Source organism: Prinia subflava, chromosome 1 (assembly GCF_021018805.1).
Source record: "Prinia subflava isolate CZ2003 ecotype Zambia chromosome 1, Cam_Psub_1.2, whole genome shotgun sequence".
Taxonomy (NCBI): Eukaryota; Metazoa; Chordata; class Aves; order Passeriformes; family Cisticolidae; genus Prinia; species Prinia subflava.
The window spans coordinates 99,055,571-99,072,939 of NC_086247.1; the positions used below are offsets into that span (position 1 = coordinate 99,055,571).

General features: G+C 41.4%; 1 protein-coding gene across 6 annotated transcripts in view; it reads right to left on the minus strand.

Moving 5' to 3' along the window:
• Nucleotides 1–15,724, minus strand: part of GOLGA4 (golgin A4) — a 77,732-nt gene extending 62,008 nt beyond the window's left edge. For 4 of the 6 annotated variants that reach the window (XR_010081267.1, XR_010081266.1, XM_063405002.1 and 1 more), the window contains exons 1-2: nucleotides 15,487–15,723; nucleotides 9,190–9,285 (exon numbers count right to left, since the gene is read on the minus strand). Coding sequence is in view for 2 of the 6 variants with exons in the window: in XM_063405002.1 (XP_063261072.1) it covers nucleotides 9,190–9,285; nucleotides 15,487–15,573 (183 nt within the window). In the remaining 4 variants the exon portion in view is untranslated. Of the gene's footprint in view, nucleotides 1–9,189; nucleotides 9,286–15,486 lie in introns of all 6 variants that reach the window. The other 2 variants (XR_010081265.1, XR_010081268.1) reach the window with 2 other exon arrangements.
• Between the last annotated feature and the right edge of the window lie 1,645 nt (nucleotides 15,725–17,369).

Below are 17,369 nucleotides of genomic sequence, written 5' to 3' on the forward strand. Positions count from 1 at the left end.
TCTCGAGACCTTTCCTGTCCCTGCAATCCCCGCGGCCGGGACCCCTGTCTGGGATTTGTGATCTCGTGATCCCTTTCTGTGATTGCGACCCCACGGCCAGAAACCCTATTTGGGGTCAGGAGTTGAAGGTTGGAATGTTATGTTTAATTCCATGTTAAGACTACTGTTTATTCTGGAATTTTATTTCTAAGACTTTATACTCATATACTTTATACTCTTAACTGATTGTGACATTGTAAGACCATTCATTTAGGACGCTCGCACCTTCAGATACATGCTTTCATATAATAAAAATTTCTGTTTACGACCTTAAAATGTTCTTAGACTTTTAAGACCTATAACCCGTAAAACGGCCTCAGCAAAGGTTTAGGTTTAGGAGTTTTAGGAGAACATTAGGAAGAATTTTTTCACAGAAGGAGTGAATTGGAATGGGCTGTCCTGGGAGGTGGTGGAGTCACCATCCCTGGAGGTGCTTAACAAAAAACTGGATGTGGCACTTAGTGCCACATCTAGTTGACAAGGTGATGTTAGGTCATAGGTTGGACTTGATGATCTCAAAGGTCTTTTCCAATGACTTAATTCTGTGATTCTGTGAGACAGCCTTAGACGTAAAGAAGGCACAACAATGCTGAGGCAGAACAGTGAGCACTCTACCAATATGAAATTTCAAAATATTTCCTCTTCAGTAGCCAAGACAAGAGTTTCACACTTCAAATAGCTACCAAAGACAGAATATATGCAGTCATGGTCCAAGAGTGGTATTTTTTCAACACATTTAGAACAGGCTACATTTAGTGGGTTAATCCTCCACTCTCCAATGTTAGGTGACCAAAAATATGCTTGCTTACACTATTTTTGTTACTCTGTGTGTTGATTTGGCAATGCCTGTTTTTTCAGTAGCAGAGGAGGGCCACAGAAGTGGCTTCTGTGAGAAACTGCTGGAAGTTTCCACCATGTCTGACAGAGTTCATCTCCGATGGCTCGGACATGGTGCTAGCCCAATTAAAGAAGTTAGTAATGCCTCCGTGATGACATATTTAAGAAAATCAAAACAGAGCACGTGCAGACTTTTCCAGGGGTGGTGAGGTGTTGCTGCTGGGGGCCATGCCAGCACAGTTCATGGCAGTGTGCCACTGTGGCTGCCACCATCTCGGTGTGGCCCACGGTGAGGCTCCCACCCATCCTGGTGAGCCTTGCCTGCCCGGCCACCACTAGCTAGCCACGCTGTGGGCAGAAGACCAGGGGTGGTGGCAGTGGCTTCTCCTTCCCACCACCCTGCATAAGGAGATATGTTAAATAGCACCAGCACTGCGGTGGCTGCCACTGCAAGTGGCCCTGGTCAGTGGCAAAAACATGGCAAGCAACTCCCCAGCACGGAACCTAGATGAGATCAACCTCCCAGCATTGCAGGATCCTGCAAGAATCTTTGAATTGGTAGAACTTATTGGCAATGGTACCTATGGACAACAATTTTTCTTCTAGTCAGAAAAGAAGAGGAAGTGAGGACATGTGAAGGAAAACAACATGGTGGCACCAAGGTCAATAGAAAAAGAAGGGGAGGAAGTGCTCCAAGCATTGGAGCCAAAATTCGTCTGCAGGCCCTGGTGAGGACTATGGTGAAGTAGGCTGCCACCCTGCAGCTCATGAGGTCCAAATACAAAGATCCACCCAAATACAGATCCAGCAAATACAGAGATCCACCCACAGCCCATGAGAGAAGGTACTCACACCAGAGCAAGTGGATACCAGAGAAAGCTGTGATCCAGTGGGAGATCCAAATGGAGAGAGAGGGCCCTTGCTTCCAAACTAGAACAGCCTACCCTCAAAGGACTGCACCCTGTGGATGAGTGACCCACACCTCAGCAATTTTAGAAAGATTGTTTGCTCATAGAAGGGACTCATGTTGCAGCAGTTTTGGCAGGACTGCTGGTTCTAAGATTGGAGCCACACTGCAGGAGTTCACGGACAACCATCTCCCATAGGAGGGACCCCATGGCATAGCAAAGACTTCCCTCCCTGAGTGAAGAGAAAAAATGGTCTCAGGTGACAAACTAACCAAAAGTCCCACTCCCTGTCTCCCTGTGTTGTTGGGGGAAAGAGGGAGGGGCTGGGGGAAGTGTTTTAAAGGCTCATTTTACTTCTCATTATCCTTCTCAGACTCTGTTAATAATAAATTTACCTTATATCTTTAAATTTGAACCTATTTTGCCTTCAGAGTGTTTTCCCCCAATTCTTACCTCAACTCATGAACCCTTCATTAATTTCCTTTCCCTCTCCTCTGCCCAACTGTAACAAGAGAGTGAGTGAACAGCTTATTTAAGTGCCTGCTGTCTGGCCAATGTCAAACCACTATACTCTGACACCTCATAACCTACTAAATATTTAGTTAAATTACAGGCAAAACTCTCCAGTGAGTCCTGTAATTACACTACTTAATGATTTCTAATATACACATGTGTTTTTATCTGCGTTTTTCATTTTTTTCAACCATCTATTCAGTATAACCTTAAAAACTAACTGTCTAGTTAACTCTGGGGTGGGGATGTTAGGGAAAGAGTTATTAAAAATCACAAATTTTTTTTTGTGCCTTCTTTCCTCTGCCTTCAAAGAGGAAAGAAGCAATCTGCTTGTCAGCCAACATTAAAACAGTATTACCACACAGGATTCTTGTGCTTCAGGATTTGTCCTAAAACCCACTCTGAATTATCTTAATAGCTTCAGAAACATTAAATACATCTGGTGCTATACTGTCTAATGTATCACTAGCAGTATATCAGCACTAGGCTGGTATTGTGATCAACAAAACTAGACAAGCTAGAATCATCTGAGATGAATCATACCAAGATGAAGTAAACAGCAGATACAAGGATGTAGGTCATTCTTTAACCTTCTCTAATCCTAAGAATGCCATCATATCATATGTGAAGCTTGCTAACCTACTAAGATCTTCTTCCAACACTTCATTTCAAACGTACTCGGGGGGGAGTGGCTAATACATTTAAAGGCTGTGCTGCCATTTAGCAGGACATTGATAGGTTGGAGAATTGGGCACACAGAAACCTAATGACGTTCAAAAGGGGACTGCACCTTGAAAAGAATAACCCCATGTATCAGTACAGCTTAAGGGGCTGACCTACTAGAGAGCAGCTCTGCACAAAAGGACCTTGGAGTCTTGGTGGAGCTGCAAGTTGACCATGAACGAACAGTGCTCTTGCAGCTAGGAGGGACAGTGGTATCCTGGAGTTCATTAGGAAGACTGTGCCCAGCAGGTTGAGGGAGGTGATCCTCCCCCTCTACTCAGCCCTAATAAGATGCCTGGAGTGCTGTGTGGAGTTCTGGGCTCCTCAGTACAAAAAAGATAAGGGGCTACTGGAGAGGATCCAGCAGAGAGTCACAGAGGTAATTAGGGGTCTGGTGCATCTTTCTCACAAGGAGAGACATCCTACTCACAAGCAGGAGCTGGGCCTGTTTAATCTAAAGAAGAGAAGACAGAGAAGGGATTTAATCAATACACACAAATATCCCAAAGAAGGTTGTAAAAGAGGGTGGTGCTAGATTCTTCTCAGTGGTGCCCAGCAACAGGACAAGGAGTAACGGCCATAAACTAAACCACAAAAAGTTCCACCTCAACATGAAGAAGAACTTCTTTACAACTAGGGTAGCAGAACAGGCTACTCAGGCAAATCATAAGAGTGTCCCTCTCTAGAGACATTCAAAACCTACCTGGACACATTCCTTTCCTGTGTAACCTGCTCTAGGTGACCCTGCCTTGGAACAGGGTTGGACTACGTGACCTCCAGAGGTTCCTTCCAATCCTACCAATTCTATGATACTCCAGTGTAAATCATTTCCCTAGCCCATACTGACCTTAAGCACCAAATTTATAGGCTGAAGGCTGTTGAGGACAACAAACAGTAAAGGTACAGTTGCACTGCAAGCTACAGGTTGTGCCCTGGCTGGAGGGAAATGGCTGAAACCCCCAGTGATAAGCCCTTTGCCCAGACTTGCCATGCCAGCTGGATGGTGGCCAGTCACGGAGGGACTCTGTAGAACCCTGTAGAACTGTACTGTAGAACAGTAAGAAGACCCCAGATCAAATATCACCATGAAAACAGGCACACAGAATGAAAGTCAGGCATTCCTTTGCTCAGGAGACACCCAACTCCATCTGTCATTATACTGCTGCACCATGATAAAAATTCTTAAAGCAAGCAGAGTCTACAACTCTGCTATGGGAAACCTTGGGTCAAGGCAGTGAGGGAAACTTGTCTCCATGTGATTGTGTAGGGAGTCAGGTGGCGCACCCATCAGTTCACTGGAGCTCCTTGTGGTGAAGGGGCTTCACTCCCAGCAGCAAAAGCCTGGGGTGGTGCAAGTGTGACTGCCAGAGTGGCTCTTGGGTGGTAAAACAGGAACGTTTCCTTAACAGGCTGTGACGTTACTGATCTTTTGTCACAATACTCTTACTCTGTTTTTCTGCAAGTAAAATCCTACTGAGCAACAAACGTTTCCACCTTGGATAGAAAGCTGCAAATCAGGTAAACTGGTTGATGAAACCAAATGCCAGATGACGTTACCTTTAGTATTATCAAAGGACACATGAAGTTATTGTTTAAATAACCTTTGTATTTTCAACATTCTGAACAGTTTTTGTAGCCCTCAAATCTGGCCTAAGTGAAGCAGCCTTACTTATCTTTAAGGACTTTCTGAACTCCACAAATGACTGTGTTCTTATTATTCTTATTATTCCTCCTCCCTCTGAGGAACTACCATGCTCTTTTGCAAGGATTCTGATAAGTGAGGTGCAAAGGCCAAAGTACATGCAATTCCTAGATCAAAAAGCCTTCTTAATATGCTGTGAAAGAAAACCCAAATTTTAATTGAGATCAGAGTCTGACCCAAGTCTCATTGCTCTGGAGATGGCAGCAGTTGAATATTATACATGTTACATGCATATAATATGTTTGATTGCCAAAGGTGATCATTATTCCCTTTCAGAAAAAGAAGAAAATTAGTAGTTCCAAATTTTGTATTAGTCTGTTATCAAGCAAATTTGAAAATTCATATATCTTGTTAGCAAAGTGCATCATGGCATGCATGGATTTGTAGTATGCTAACACTTTAAAGCTTCTATATTTGTACATGAGCAGTTTTGCTATGCTATATACCAGCACAGCAAGACAGAGGGAAGAGGATGAGACTACAAAACTTGTGTAAGAGAAAAGCCATTTCTTCATCTACTCAAGTTGCTAGAGGATGTCAGCTATCAGCTAAATGTTTAGTTTCAGCTCTTACTTTAAAAGAATTCATTACCCAGAGAAAAATAAATAAATTTGGTTATTTGTCCAAGGTGGTGAAAGTCAGGAAAAAAAGTGAGTAATTCAGTGATTTTCTTATTTACAAAATATTTATTTATAAAAAGCTTCGTGCAATTTGCAACATAATCTTCTATGCCTCATCCCTACTGTGATAAGGGAATAGGAAAAACTGAAGAGCTAAAGTTTCTCTCTGCAATTAAAAAAGCCCCAGAATCTAGGAAAGCAGAACTGTACTTTCAGAAAGCAGCAGTACAGAAATCAAATAGATCTTTTCTGGTTTGCTTTTCAATCTAAGCATGTTGGTGTATGTATCAGGAGTTGTAATTTACAAGTTTAGATTCAACCTAGCTTATGCAGCCTCCAAAATTTAGTCTTAAAAATCAGAAATGAAAAAAAAATACAGAAATTTCTAAATCACTACCATCTTTGCACAGCAACACCTATTTAGAAGGTAATATATACTTCAATTTAAGTATATATATACTTCAAATTAAGTATATGAGTACAGAAAAGATACAGGAATAACAAAGGTACTGAAGGAATATTATTTTGGCTTTACTTGTCATGCTTTATTAATAGGCAATGATAGAGAAACATTTCAACTAATTTAATAGCACAGTCATTATTATGCCACTGAAGTGAGACCAAAAAGTACCTTGGCTAAGTTTCGTTAAGTCTAAGATCTATATATGTTGTGCTCTGCTGTCACTTCCGTAACACTCATTAGGATATCAGAAACATTTGGATGCATGACTGGCAAGTCACCCACAGCAATCTATCAGCTGCTTGCTGTCAGCTGACAGCGAACTAGCACTAGGTTTTGTTATCTTCTGCAGTTGGGCCTTCTGTACTTGTAAACTAGAACAAAAAGAACATTTTTAACAGGAACTATAGTGAATACGATTTATGTATTTCACCTCAAACTCTGGTCAAAAGTCAATGTGGTAACAGTTTGTTAGAAAAGACTGAACTCACTAATTAAGCCTATTTTAATAGTCTAGGGCTATTTTAAACAGCAGCATTCCAACTCAGAAAGCACTGGATATGCAAATTGTCTGATGAAGTTCTGTGGAAGTAGTTTTACCTCACAATGTGATCACCTTTTATGAGCTACTTGCAATAAGAGAATACAGACCTAGTCAGATGTCTGCTTTTTCCCATATATGAAAAAATTTTGAGGTTTTCTATAACACTGCTACTGGAGATTCACATATCCAATAAAATACAAGCTGAAGAGGAAAGCTGGCATGAAAAAGAAACTTACTTGGTATTCCATAAATGAAGCATACAAGATGTAAGTTTATTTTAAGCTGATAGCACCTTGGAATTTTGAAATATTAAAGTATTCTTAAAATCTTACCACTGTAGAGTATAAAGCAAGGATGCTGGCACATATGTTTTATTATCATTCTTTGATCAGACTAGTGATGTAATTTACAGCTGTAACTAATTCTGAAATTGTTTTTATTATAAAAAAAATTCTGAGAATAAACCAATGGTTTCATGTATAATATTTGCAATGTTAATACTACAGAAGTAAAAATACAAAAACCTGATCTATTTAAAGACATAGTAAATTATAGCTCACAGAGGAGGACACAAAACACAAAACAATGATGAAACATTAACTTTGCTTAGCTCTCGGTACTAAAATGTTAGCAATTATTCATGTACTTTTTGTACTTTATTCATATTTTTGTATGCAAAAATGTTTTAGCATACAATACTCTTCAACCAAATACTTTCAGTGTTTTAAATGTTGTCCAACAGTTCACTGTAATGCCACTGCCATCGACACCTGGACATGAAACAACTGCCTGATCAAATGAGAACACATCAAAAAATGCCCTCCAAAAGACATAATGTGTTCATATAATCACAGCATGTATTTTCAGTGACAATATGTAATATCTGCATCTTATTTAAGCATAGTGTACTGCTGCTGAATTGAATTTTATGAAAATCTAATCCAACAGATTTCAAAGATGATTGGCTTTTAATCATAGTGCCAACATTTATGAGAAATTTCTGGAAAAACTACATTTCTTGTTTTAATCATTTAAACTTGATTTTTCGTAAAACTTTCTGTTTGATGTAAAACCAGTCCTTACAAAAAAAAAATAAGAGGTTTTCATCCTCTTAGGACTTCACTACTTCCTGAATTTCTAATTTAGTTATGTGTTTCACAAGTAAAACTGTTATGGCAGCCCCCCTAAGACCAAGGATAACTGTAAATCTGAGGGTACTTTAGTACCTTTGTTTCCACTCTTAATCTTATTTTTCCTTCTGCCTCTCTGGTCATTACAGATATAATCAGTCCAATCAGTCTATTTAGAGATTAATGTTCTTCCAATGTAACTTGGCATGTGCTACATGGAATCCTTTGCTTCTGTTGTTTGTCTGGAACAGCACTCTGAAAATGGAGTTTGCTGGGGACAACACATACCTAATGAAGTAAATGTAGTCCTCAATAGAAATCATGACAAAAACCTTGGCCAAATCAGTTCTTTTGCACATTATACAATAAATTAAAAAAAAAGAGGGGAATCAACTCTCAGTACTAACTCACTCCTTCTAGACCACGGCAGTAGTTCTCATGTCGCAATATGCTACTTCTATACCCTGTATTAAGAACAGAAAACCCTCCTTACTGAAAACTTAGTAATTAATCCTGGGTGACACTGCTCGTTAACATTCTGGAGCACCAGTTAACAGAAAATCTTTTTCCAAGGAGAGAGGGAATTCATTACAGACATACATACATACATACACACATACACATACATACATATATCACAGAGAAAGTAAGTACTTATTAGAAAATACCAAATACAAAGCAAAATTGTGAGGTACTTTCCCTTCAATTTCTATTATTGCAGGAAGCAAACTGCCCAGATTTAATCACTGACAGCATTCATAATGAAATCTATTACAAATTTCAGGTATAGATGATCATCTCCTACAGAAAATATGGTTTTAAAAATAAAAGTAGATTGTTGCACTGCAAGGAAATGAATCATTTTTTTTCTGGCAAAACAAAGCAACTGAATTTTCTAACTAGGACACTACATTTCCTCTGAAAAAGTTAACAAAATCACAGACGCATCCTGCTTAATGCTACCAGCCTATGTCCACCCTCATTTAGTCATGGAAATGTTTTGTTTATTTGTATTTGTTGGTTTTTTTTTTCACCAAGATGCTTCAAAAGAGCCATAGTGCTTAATATGAAACAAGGCAAGTGCAGATTGTCTTGTTTGCTTTATTACGCAAGCCAAGGTTACCCATCATCAGAATAATGATTTTAATGGAATTTTATGACTGATAATTTAAACTCAGTTTGGCTTGTTGTTTAGCTGGGTTGGGGGGGGGCGGAGAGAGAGGGGGGCTCGGTTGGTTTTTAGTTTGGGGGCAGGGGAGAGAGGAAATGAGGTGGGGGAAAATAACTTTTGAGATTGATTCTTATTACTGTCATGGTTAGAAACAATCACAAATGCTCTGTATAAACCTTTTGGATCATCCACCTCAAATTACCTAGATTCACCTGGTTTTTCAACAAAAAGTGGGACAAAAAACAAAGTTAGTCTCTCTGAATGTATCCTCTGCCCCACGACCTCACTGAGTTCAGTTCAGGAGTAAGATTTTTAAAACCTGAAGACTTAAAATGTTTCCTAATCTGACGGTTAATCACTACAGCTTAAAGATCTGTTTTATTACTATTAAACACATTGGTATTTAACCTAAAAAATAGACTATTCATATCTATAAATACACAGAAAATAGTAAGATTGAGAAATAAAAAAAAAATGCAACAAAGGACACAGAGTCAGATTTTTTTAAGCTGAAAAATAGAGAAAAACAGTTCTCAACTGACCTCTTTGTCTGGTGTTAAAGTGCCTTCATCATTCTGATCTGTAAATGAAGTTGTCCTGATTATGTTGCCAGTTGACGGAGGGGATTTGGAAGGGACCTACAGAGAGATCATGTATATCGGCAAGTAATACTATTAATTCCACAACTAATTATTCTGTATCATCATTTACTTCAAGAATTACTAACTATATCATCTCAGTAAAGCCTAGTCTAGATCTTTTTAAAGAAAACAACTGTCTGTGACAAGTTCTACCTTACTACAAAGTCCCCAGAGCAAAATGTGTCATGAATCAGTCACAAGAACAAGCAACAAAATGGGTTATTTTGATTATTCCTGACTACGGTCCTCTTAGATCATATTTGAAAAACAAGCCTCCAAATATTTTAGGAACATATTACAGTTGTTTAAGGTTTAAGGTTTAAGGTTTAAGGTTTAAGGTTACAGTTGTTTAAGGTTTAAATGTTTAGTGATTTGACATGGATTCAAGCATTTACAAGTGGAATAGGATCTGATCAAAAAGATAGAAAATTAAGAAAAAAAAATGGCACCAAAAATTTATAAACAATAAATTTATAACATTTATAAAATTGAATCTAAACAATGAAAAAGGCAGAAGAAATTGCTATATTTTCTGATGTCAGTATGTACTTGTTGTTCCTATCAGAACTAAACATCTATTCACAGAAATTTTACTTCATTCAAATTGAGGTTCTAAAAAGTCACACCAACTCAAACTACCTTGCCAGCCTCGTAATTCCAACTGCAAATATAAAATTTCAGTATAAATGTAATGAGTAATAAGGTATTCACAAGCAGATCTATATAAAAGAAAGTAATTAGCAAGATTTCTCTTTAGGTATTTCGAGAGGCTGGAAGGATTGCAGACTCAAAATATTTCAGGCATGTGGCGGGGGAAGAGGAAGGTCAGGCCTTGCTTTGATGAGGTGATGCCCTGCTGCACACACCCCAACCTTCTGGACCTGTATCCTAGTCCTGCAGTGGCTGCCAATAACTGGCACTCCAGAGGAAATGTGCCACACTCTGCCCCTGGAGCCCCAGTCCAGGCCCAGAGTGTCAGACGACCAGAAGTTCCACCTGGGGTCAGGGCCAGGATATAAGACAAGCACATGCAAGTTTTGACCCTACCTTCTCTTGATCTTTCTATCAGCTGAACACTGCTGGAACCAGGAGTGGTAGCTATTTGTTCTTTTCGACATATTTTAAAATCAGTAGTTACAGGTCTGACGAAGTAGACCAATGTCCCTACTTGAAAATACTACTGAAAAGTCAAACAGGTTACCTAGTACCAAATAGCTATTCATCATGAAAGCTTTATGTACTGCTGAAAACAATCATACCAAAGTATTCATAGGGTTTGTAAAAAACACAATCTATTCATGCTGACAGCCTACTCTTCTTTTATTCCTACCCTCAATCTAATGTCAGGGTTTTAAAGAAGGTGTTTTGAAATCAATTTCCCTCTGTTTGATGAGGGCCAGAAACATTCAAGGACATTTTTTCACTGCTTAGAAGCAGTATAAACATATCTCCTCACCCTGCCCTTAATGGTTCTACAGTTCTCACTGCTGCATTCAGACTTGTCAATTTACAGTCATTTCAATGGCACTAAGCTTTGCAGCACAAATATTCATTGATCTTGTGCAAAAACAGAAAAGAACTTAAACAGGATAGAATAGCTAAACTGGAAGGGATAAACTGCCTGACCAAAGTTAAAGCATGGCTTTAAGGGCACTGTCCAGATGCCTCTTCAGCACTGACAGGCATGGATGGGGATGGCATCAACTGCCTCTCCAGGAAGCCTATTCCAGATTTTGTCCACTCTCTTGAGTAAAATAGTGTTTCCTCATGTTAAGTCCAAACCTCCCATGACAGACACAGTTTGAGTTACTGTTCTAGCACTGTGTACCAGGCAGAAGTGCTCAGCATCTCCCTATCTATTTCCCCTCCTCAGGAAGCTGTAGGGAGCAGTGAGGTCACCCCTCAGCCTCCTCCTCTCCAAATCAGACAAGCCCAGAGCCCTCAGCTGCTCCCCAAAGCAGATTCCTGCCAGCCCCTTCCCCTGCTTTAGTGCCCTTCTCAGGATACATTCAAGTACCTTCACATCCTTTTGAAATGGTGGGGCCCAGAACTGCTCACAATCCTCAATGTGAGGCTGCACCAGTGCAGAATTCAGCAGGAAGATCACCTCTCTTGGCTGCCTGGTGATGCTGTCTTTGATGCACCCCAGGATGAGGTTTGCCCCCTTGGCTGCCAGGGCACACACACAGCTGATCCCATTGAGCTTCCTGCCAACCAGCACTCCCAAAATTCTGCTCCAGTTCAGACTCCTGTCTGGGACTGCTCCATCCCAGGTGCAGAATCCAGCGTTTGGTTGGTCTTGCTCAGCTTTACGTCATGGGTGACTGCTCAATACTCCAATCAATCCAGATCCCTCTGCAAAGCAAAGCCTCTTGTCCCATGGGAGAGTCAGCAGCACTTCCCACTTTGGTATCATCACCTAACTACCTGTGCACTCAACTGCAGCCTCCACATCACTGATAAAGAGACTGAACAGAGCTGCCTCCAGAACTGAGCCCTGAGGAACACCACTGGTCACTGGTCACCAGGCAGATGTCCTGTTTGCTGCAACAATTTGACCCCTGCTCTTGAACAAATTCTTCACCCAGTGCACTGCATACCTGCTCATCTCACTGCTGGAAAACTTGTCTGGAAGAATGCTGGGAAGAACAGTACCAAAAGCTTTTATAGAACTCAGAAAAACTACATCCACCACCTTCATCTACCAGGCTGTCTTGGTTTAGAAAGACAGATATCTGCTAGGGAGGGCAGGGCTTCCCTTGGAATGGAGAATTCAAATCCCCTTCTCTCCGAATCAGTACAATTTTGAAAATTAAGGGTGCTCTTAGGCAAAGATATGGGGTTAGGAATAACAGTTCTTTACTAGTATGTATAACAAAGTAAAACAAACAACTACTACAACAAAACAGAACCAAGAAACCTTGAAGGATTTGCTTCACAAAGCCCAGAGCAGACTGATCTTGGTACCTCTGCAGGACTTTGAGAGCACCATGCTGGAGCGGTGGAAAATCCCAAGCTGGTGGATGAGATGAATCAGAAGCTCCACTGTGGTAGTTGGAACAGCAGGATGTCCCTGGCAGGCAGGAGTGGCCATAACAAAGCAAATAGAGCAGTGCTGAAGAAACCGCGACACCGGGACTGGGCTGGCCCAGCTCCAGCAGGGCAGGAGGAGGAGCTCAGAATTCCTGGGCACACTAGCAGATGATGGTAGATTTCCCAGGACTGGACTTGATGGTGACAGTGAACTCCTCTTGCAGCAAGCAGCAGCCTGGCTGTCCTCCCTCCAATGCCAAGAGCAAGAGCGAGCAGCTGTCCCCAGCCCTGTCCTTTACCTGCCCCAAAAACTCATTTGATCTCTCTCCTGACTTTTGGCCATCTCTTTGGTTTGGTCAAGCACCCATAAGTACACATTAAAGTCTCCTAGCAACTTATGGGAAAAAATTCTATAAGTAAAAAGAAACAAATCTAATCCCCAACACAAGCAGGTGAACTTACTGCAGAAAGTTTTTTAAACAAGATTCTCCTTTTGTGAACCCATGTGTACTGTGTCTGATGATCACACTCTTGTTCTAAATATCTTTTAACAGTATGATCTTCTTAATAATTTTTCCAGGTCCTGAGATAACTCTGTAGTTTCCTATGTACTCCCTCATGCCCTTCCTGTAACCTGGAATAACACTGGCTAGTTCCCAGCCAGCAGAGACCTCCCCAGATTCCCAGGATGATTAAGAGGGGTCCTGCCATAACATCTGCTAGCTCCTTTAGTACCCTGGGATGAATCCCATAGGCCCCATGAACTTATGAACATGCACTCAACTGACATAACTTGTCTCTTAAAATTTCAATCTGACAGACATCAGTTAGCTAACCATTCATATGAAACACGAAGGCCTACAAACACCTCCTCAGAAAAAATTGTTACACTTGAGAAATTTTACCTCCAGATTTACACCAGTCTTAAGTTAGTAAATTTAGTCCTAGACACCACAAACCAAAGTACAAATGTGAAGTTTTAAGTCTCAAAATAGGGGATATGAGAGCAGAGAGGGTACAGAGCATAGTGAGTGAACCCTCTCTACAACAGGGTATAGGAAAGAAAAGAGCAAAAACTAATGCAAACACAAATTCCATAAACTAAGAAATGGTAAGAGTTAGGAAAATTTGGTCTGAGAATGTTTTGACAGGAAGTAATGCATTTTAAGGATCTGGTTTACTAAAAGCAAAGGAAAAAAGCATATCCCACACTTTTTGCAAGATTACAGTATATTTTATAAGCCTCAAAACCTCACTTTTTCCTCCTTCACAGAATCTGTTTTCAAATGAGATGCAGGAAGTGAGACGAGAAGCCTATTTTATTTCTAAGATCAAATTTAACTATTTCCCCCTAGTGTTACTTGAGAGCAACTGAAGAGTAAGAAACATTGCAAGACAACTATTTTACATTAAAATAAAAATATGTTGTCATTTTTTGCTTCTGCTTTTCCATTTATGTCAACCCTTGAGTTGCATGATCTGCTGTCCACAGTACAGCAGACTAGGTCTGTAGACTAGGTGTAATTTATCATAAGCTCTCGCATTAGATTTCAGGGTATTTGTCAATGTTAATTTTTCAAGAGCCAGATAAAGACTAAAGTATATTATACTGTTGGGTGCATACATGCATGTAAGCTTGTATTTATTCAGTAGGATGATTTTCAGCAAGTATTAACTCTTGAATATAGGACAAAGCATCCTGAACTAACTGGATTACAATACCCTGAACTAAGTAGATTACAATACTGTGTGAAAGATATCATAATTTAACTGCTGCATATTGAAAACAGTAAACTCTGCAGCTCAATTTCTTTTACACTGTACTGAATGTTCACCACATGGCAATTAAGACAGCACTCTAAATTGCAACTAACAAAAATATACTTCACTAGCTAAAGGCACAGAATTAATACTAAGGAAGGCCTTAAACTAAGACTCAACAAGCTACATGTAACTTCACAATAGACCAGTTTCAAAAATCTTACCTCTGTTTCACAAATGAGTGATTCAAAGAATAGAACGTAACTGTCAGCAGTTTTGAAACCACGGTCTAATACTGAGACTATGCAGCACCAAATCTCCCAGTGGTTCAAATTACACTTAGATCAAGCCCAGGCAACTAATCACCTATATGTCAAATTAACTAAATTACCTGTCTGTAGCTAAACGATTCAGAGTTTATATCAGTTTTTATACTTTTAGATTCCAAGATACACAGGATACTTAACCTAGCAATGAGACACAGGCAGACATTATCAGCAGACTTTGCCAATAGGAAGTTAACTGGGAGAAGTCTTTCTATCCAAAACTTACAAAGAGAGAGTTTATTCTGATTTGACACATGCATTAAATCATCACAATATTTTTTTTGGCCACTTTCACTTAGACAGATACTCTGGACACATGTACTATCTACTGTGTATTATTATTACTTAAAACCAGCCTTTTCTAGAACACGTTTCTGATAACTTAGTGAAAGTACATGCAAGACTAAATGGCCAATTAAATTAGACTAGAAAAAGAAATTAGAAAAGACTATAAAAAATAAATGCCTTGTTCTCATATTTATGCTATATTCTCAACCTACAGTTTAAAAAATGCAAGAATAAGCTTGAGATAAGTAAACCAGCCCTTTAAAAGATGTTAATAGAAGGGATGTACAGAATTGAAAGAATAAACATTAAGATGAGAGAAAAGGATAACTAGAGAACTCAGTGCTAGATTGTTATTCAGTGCACGTGAAAGTATCATTACTTTAAATGCTAAGGAAGAAACCCATTTCTGTTTCATTCTGTTTGATGTTCAAGCAAGAGATAGTTTTTACATTCCTCCACTTTTGTAAAGTGGCCAAAACGAAGCACGGTCTCTGGCAGGAGGCGGGTCGGTAACAACAAACTTAGATGATGAAGTTCTAGCGAAGCCGTCCCGCACTGACAGCGAGCCGGGGTGTGATCTGATTCCCGCCAGCCGACCGACCCCGGAGCCTTCAGCCGGCCAGGCCTGCGCGACGCGACCCTCCCGCGGCGGCGGGGACGGTCCGACCGCCCTGCGGGACGCCAAGGCCTCCACGGGCGAGGCGCAGCCCTGCCCCGCCGGGCGAAGGCTGTCACAAGTGCCCAGAGCGGGTCGGCGGACACGTCTCCCAGCCGGCCCTCCCCGCCGTACCTGCGGTGGGAGGGAGCCCGCGCGTCCCCCCGCTCCGCGCGGCAGCACTTGCTCCTCGCTGATCTTCTGCTTCAGCTTCTTGAACATGGTGGAGGGAGAGAGAAGGGGATGAGGGTACGGCTTCCGGGCCGGCCGGTTCAGGCGGCGAGGGGCGCCCAGGGGGCGGCGGAACCGATCTTCCCTCGCCCCGGTCCGCGGAGCTACCGCCGCTCCACCCTCGGCCGCCCCCTCCGCGGAGCACAGGCAGCCGCGACCGGTGCGCCTGCGCAGCCAACGTGGAGCCGAGCGCTTCGGCCGGCACGGTGTGCGGCGAGGCACAAACTTCCAGAGGCAATGCCCGCGCTACTCCTCCCGCAGCGCGGGCGGAGGTGCAGCCTGAGCGGCTCCGGGCCTGGCCAGGACTGCGGCGGGGCGGAGCGGCGGTGCCTGGCCTCACTGGCTACACCTCTCCCGGCGGGCGAGGGAGGCAGTGCCGTCCCGGAAGTGGAGCGGGTGGAGGAGGGACAGCACGGTCGAAGCTGCGCCTTTCTGCCGCCGCAGCCGTTTGATTCCATACCTTGAACCCGCCATGGACGGTTGGCTTGCCGGAATGCGGACCCTGAGGGTCTATGTGCCCTAGCGTGAGACTCCTCCCGAGTGGGGCAGCGCGAGCGTCGAGGACAAGCTTTCACAAGCCGAAGAATCGGGCAGCAAGGTAACAAAAAGGTGCTCGGTTCTTAGGCTTGTGAAAGCTAAGAAAGAATAGAAAATGCCCAAAAGTTGCATTTTGACTGCCTGGAAACCTATCTGCTATTAAGAAAGTCGCGACGTTTTCGTGTAGTCCACCCTGAAACCTTTTGAGTAGCCTTGTGTTTGTAAACCTGAGATGCACTGTTACAACTAAAGAAGGTGGAATGGCAGTGTTTGCTGCTATTGTTGTTTCTACTACCTCCACGAAACTAGGACGGAAATATTCTTGGCTTCTTAAGGTTAAAACCTCTGGCTTTAGGTCCCCTGTTGGATGACGTTTGTGCATTTGTGTTCAGTGCTGCCAGGGTAGATGCAGAGGGCTGTCAGCAGTAGCCAGGATTCATTCTCCAACAACGGGACTATTCTGAAACTTACTGTGTTGGCAGTGATATTATATGAAGGCTAAAAAATACATGGTGCTGTTTGCAAGAAACGATGAACCATGTGAACCATGTGGTCTTCTGTAAAGCTTCCTACTAAGGAGGCTGAATGCAGTTATCACAAATGCCCAGAAATGTTTTCACTGAAATACGCCCCTGAAATCTCTAAGTAATTTGAGGGGAAAAAAGTGGATAGGCAATGATTTTCCCCTTTGTTGTTACACTGACTAAAAAAATAATCAAGATACATCTACAGCAAAAATAAACTGCTGGTTTTCCTAGGGTTTTTTTTTGCTACATGTTTAAATAAAAATATTTTTTAGCAATCTGTTCAGTTGTAGATAATCTGTGACTGGTAGTGACCGTGTGCTTCTGTTAAGACTACTATGCATACTTCAGATTGCAACAGGGAATTGCACACTCTCCTGATTTTTGGTGAAAACAGCTTGACTTCAAACACCTTCAAAAAAGTTAATCTGAACCTACAAGCTGTAATCGCCAGGTAAGTATCTTGAAGATTTGTAAGGTATCTTTTCTATAGGTTGAAACAGAGGTATAGGAAAAAGTCTCCAGGACTAAAAGGACAAAACCATCTAAATAGCAGTCCATGAGGAAATGAGATAAAATGGCCAATTAAGTTTATTGCATCCATAAAAATAAAACATTTTCTACTTCAATGAGGTAGCTTCTGTTTCCTCTAAATATGATCATGCAGCAACATGGCAGTAAAATTCAGAGGTTATCAAGTGAGAGAAGCATTGCCTGATGGATGCT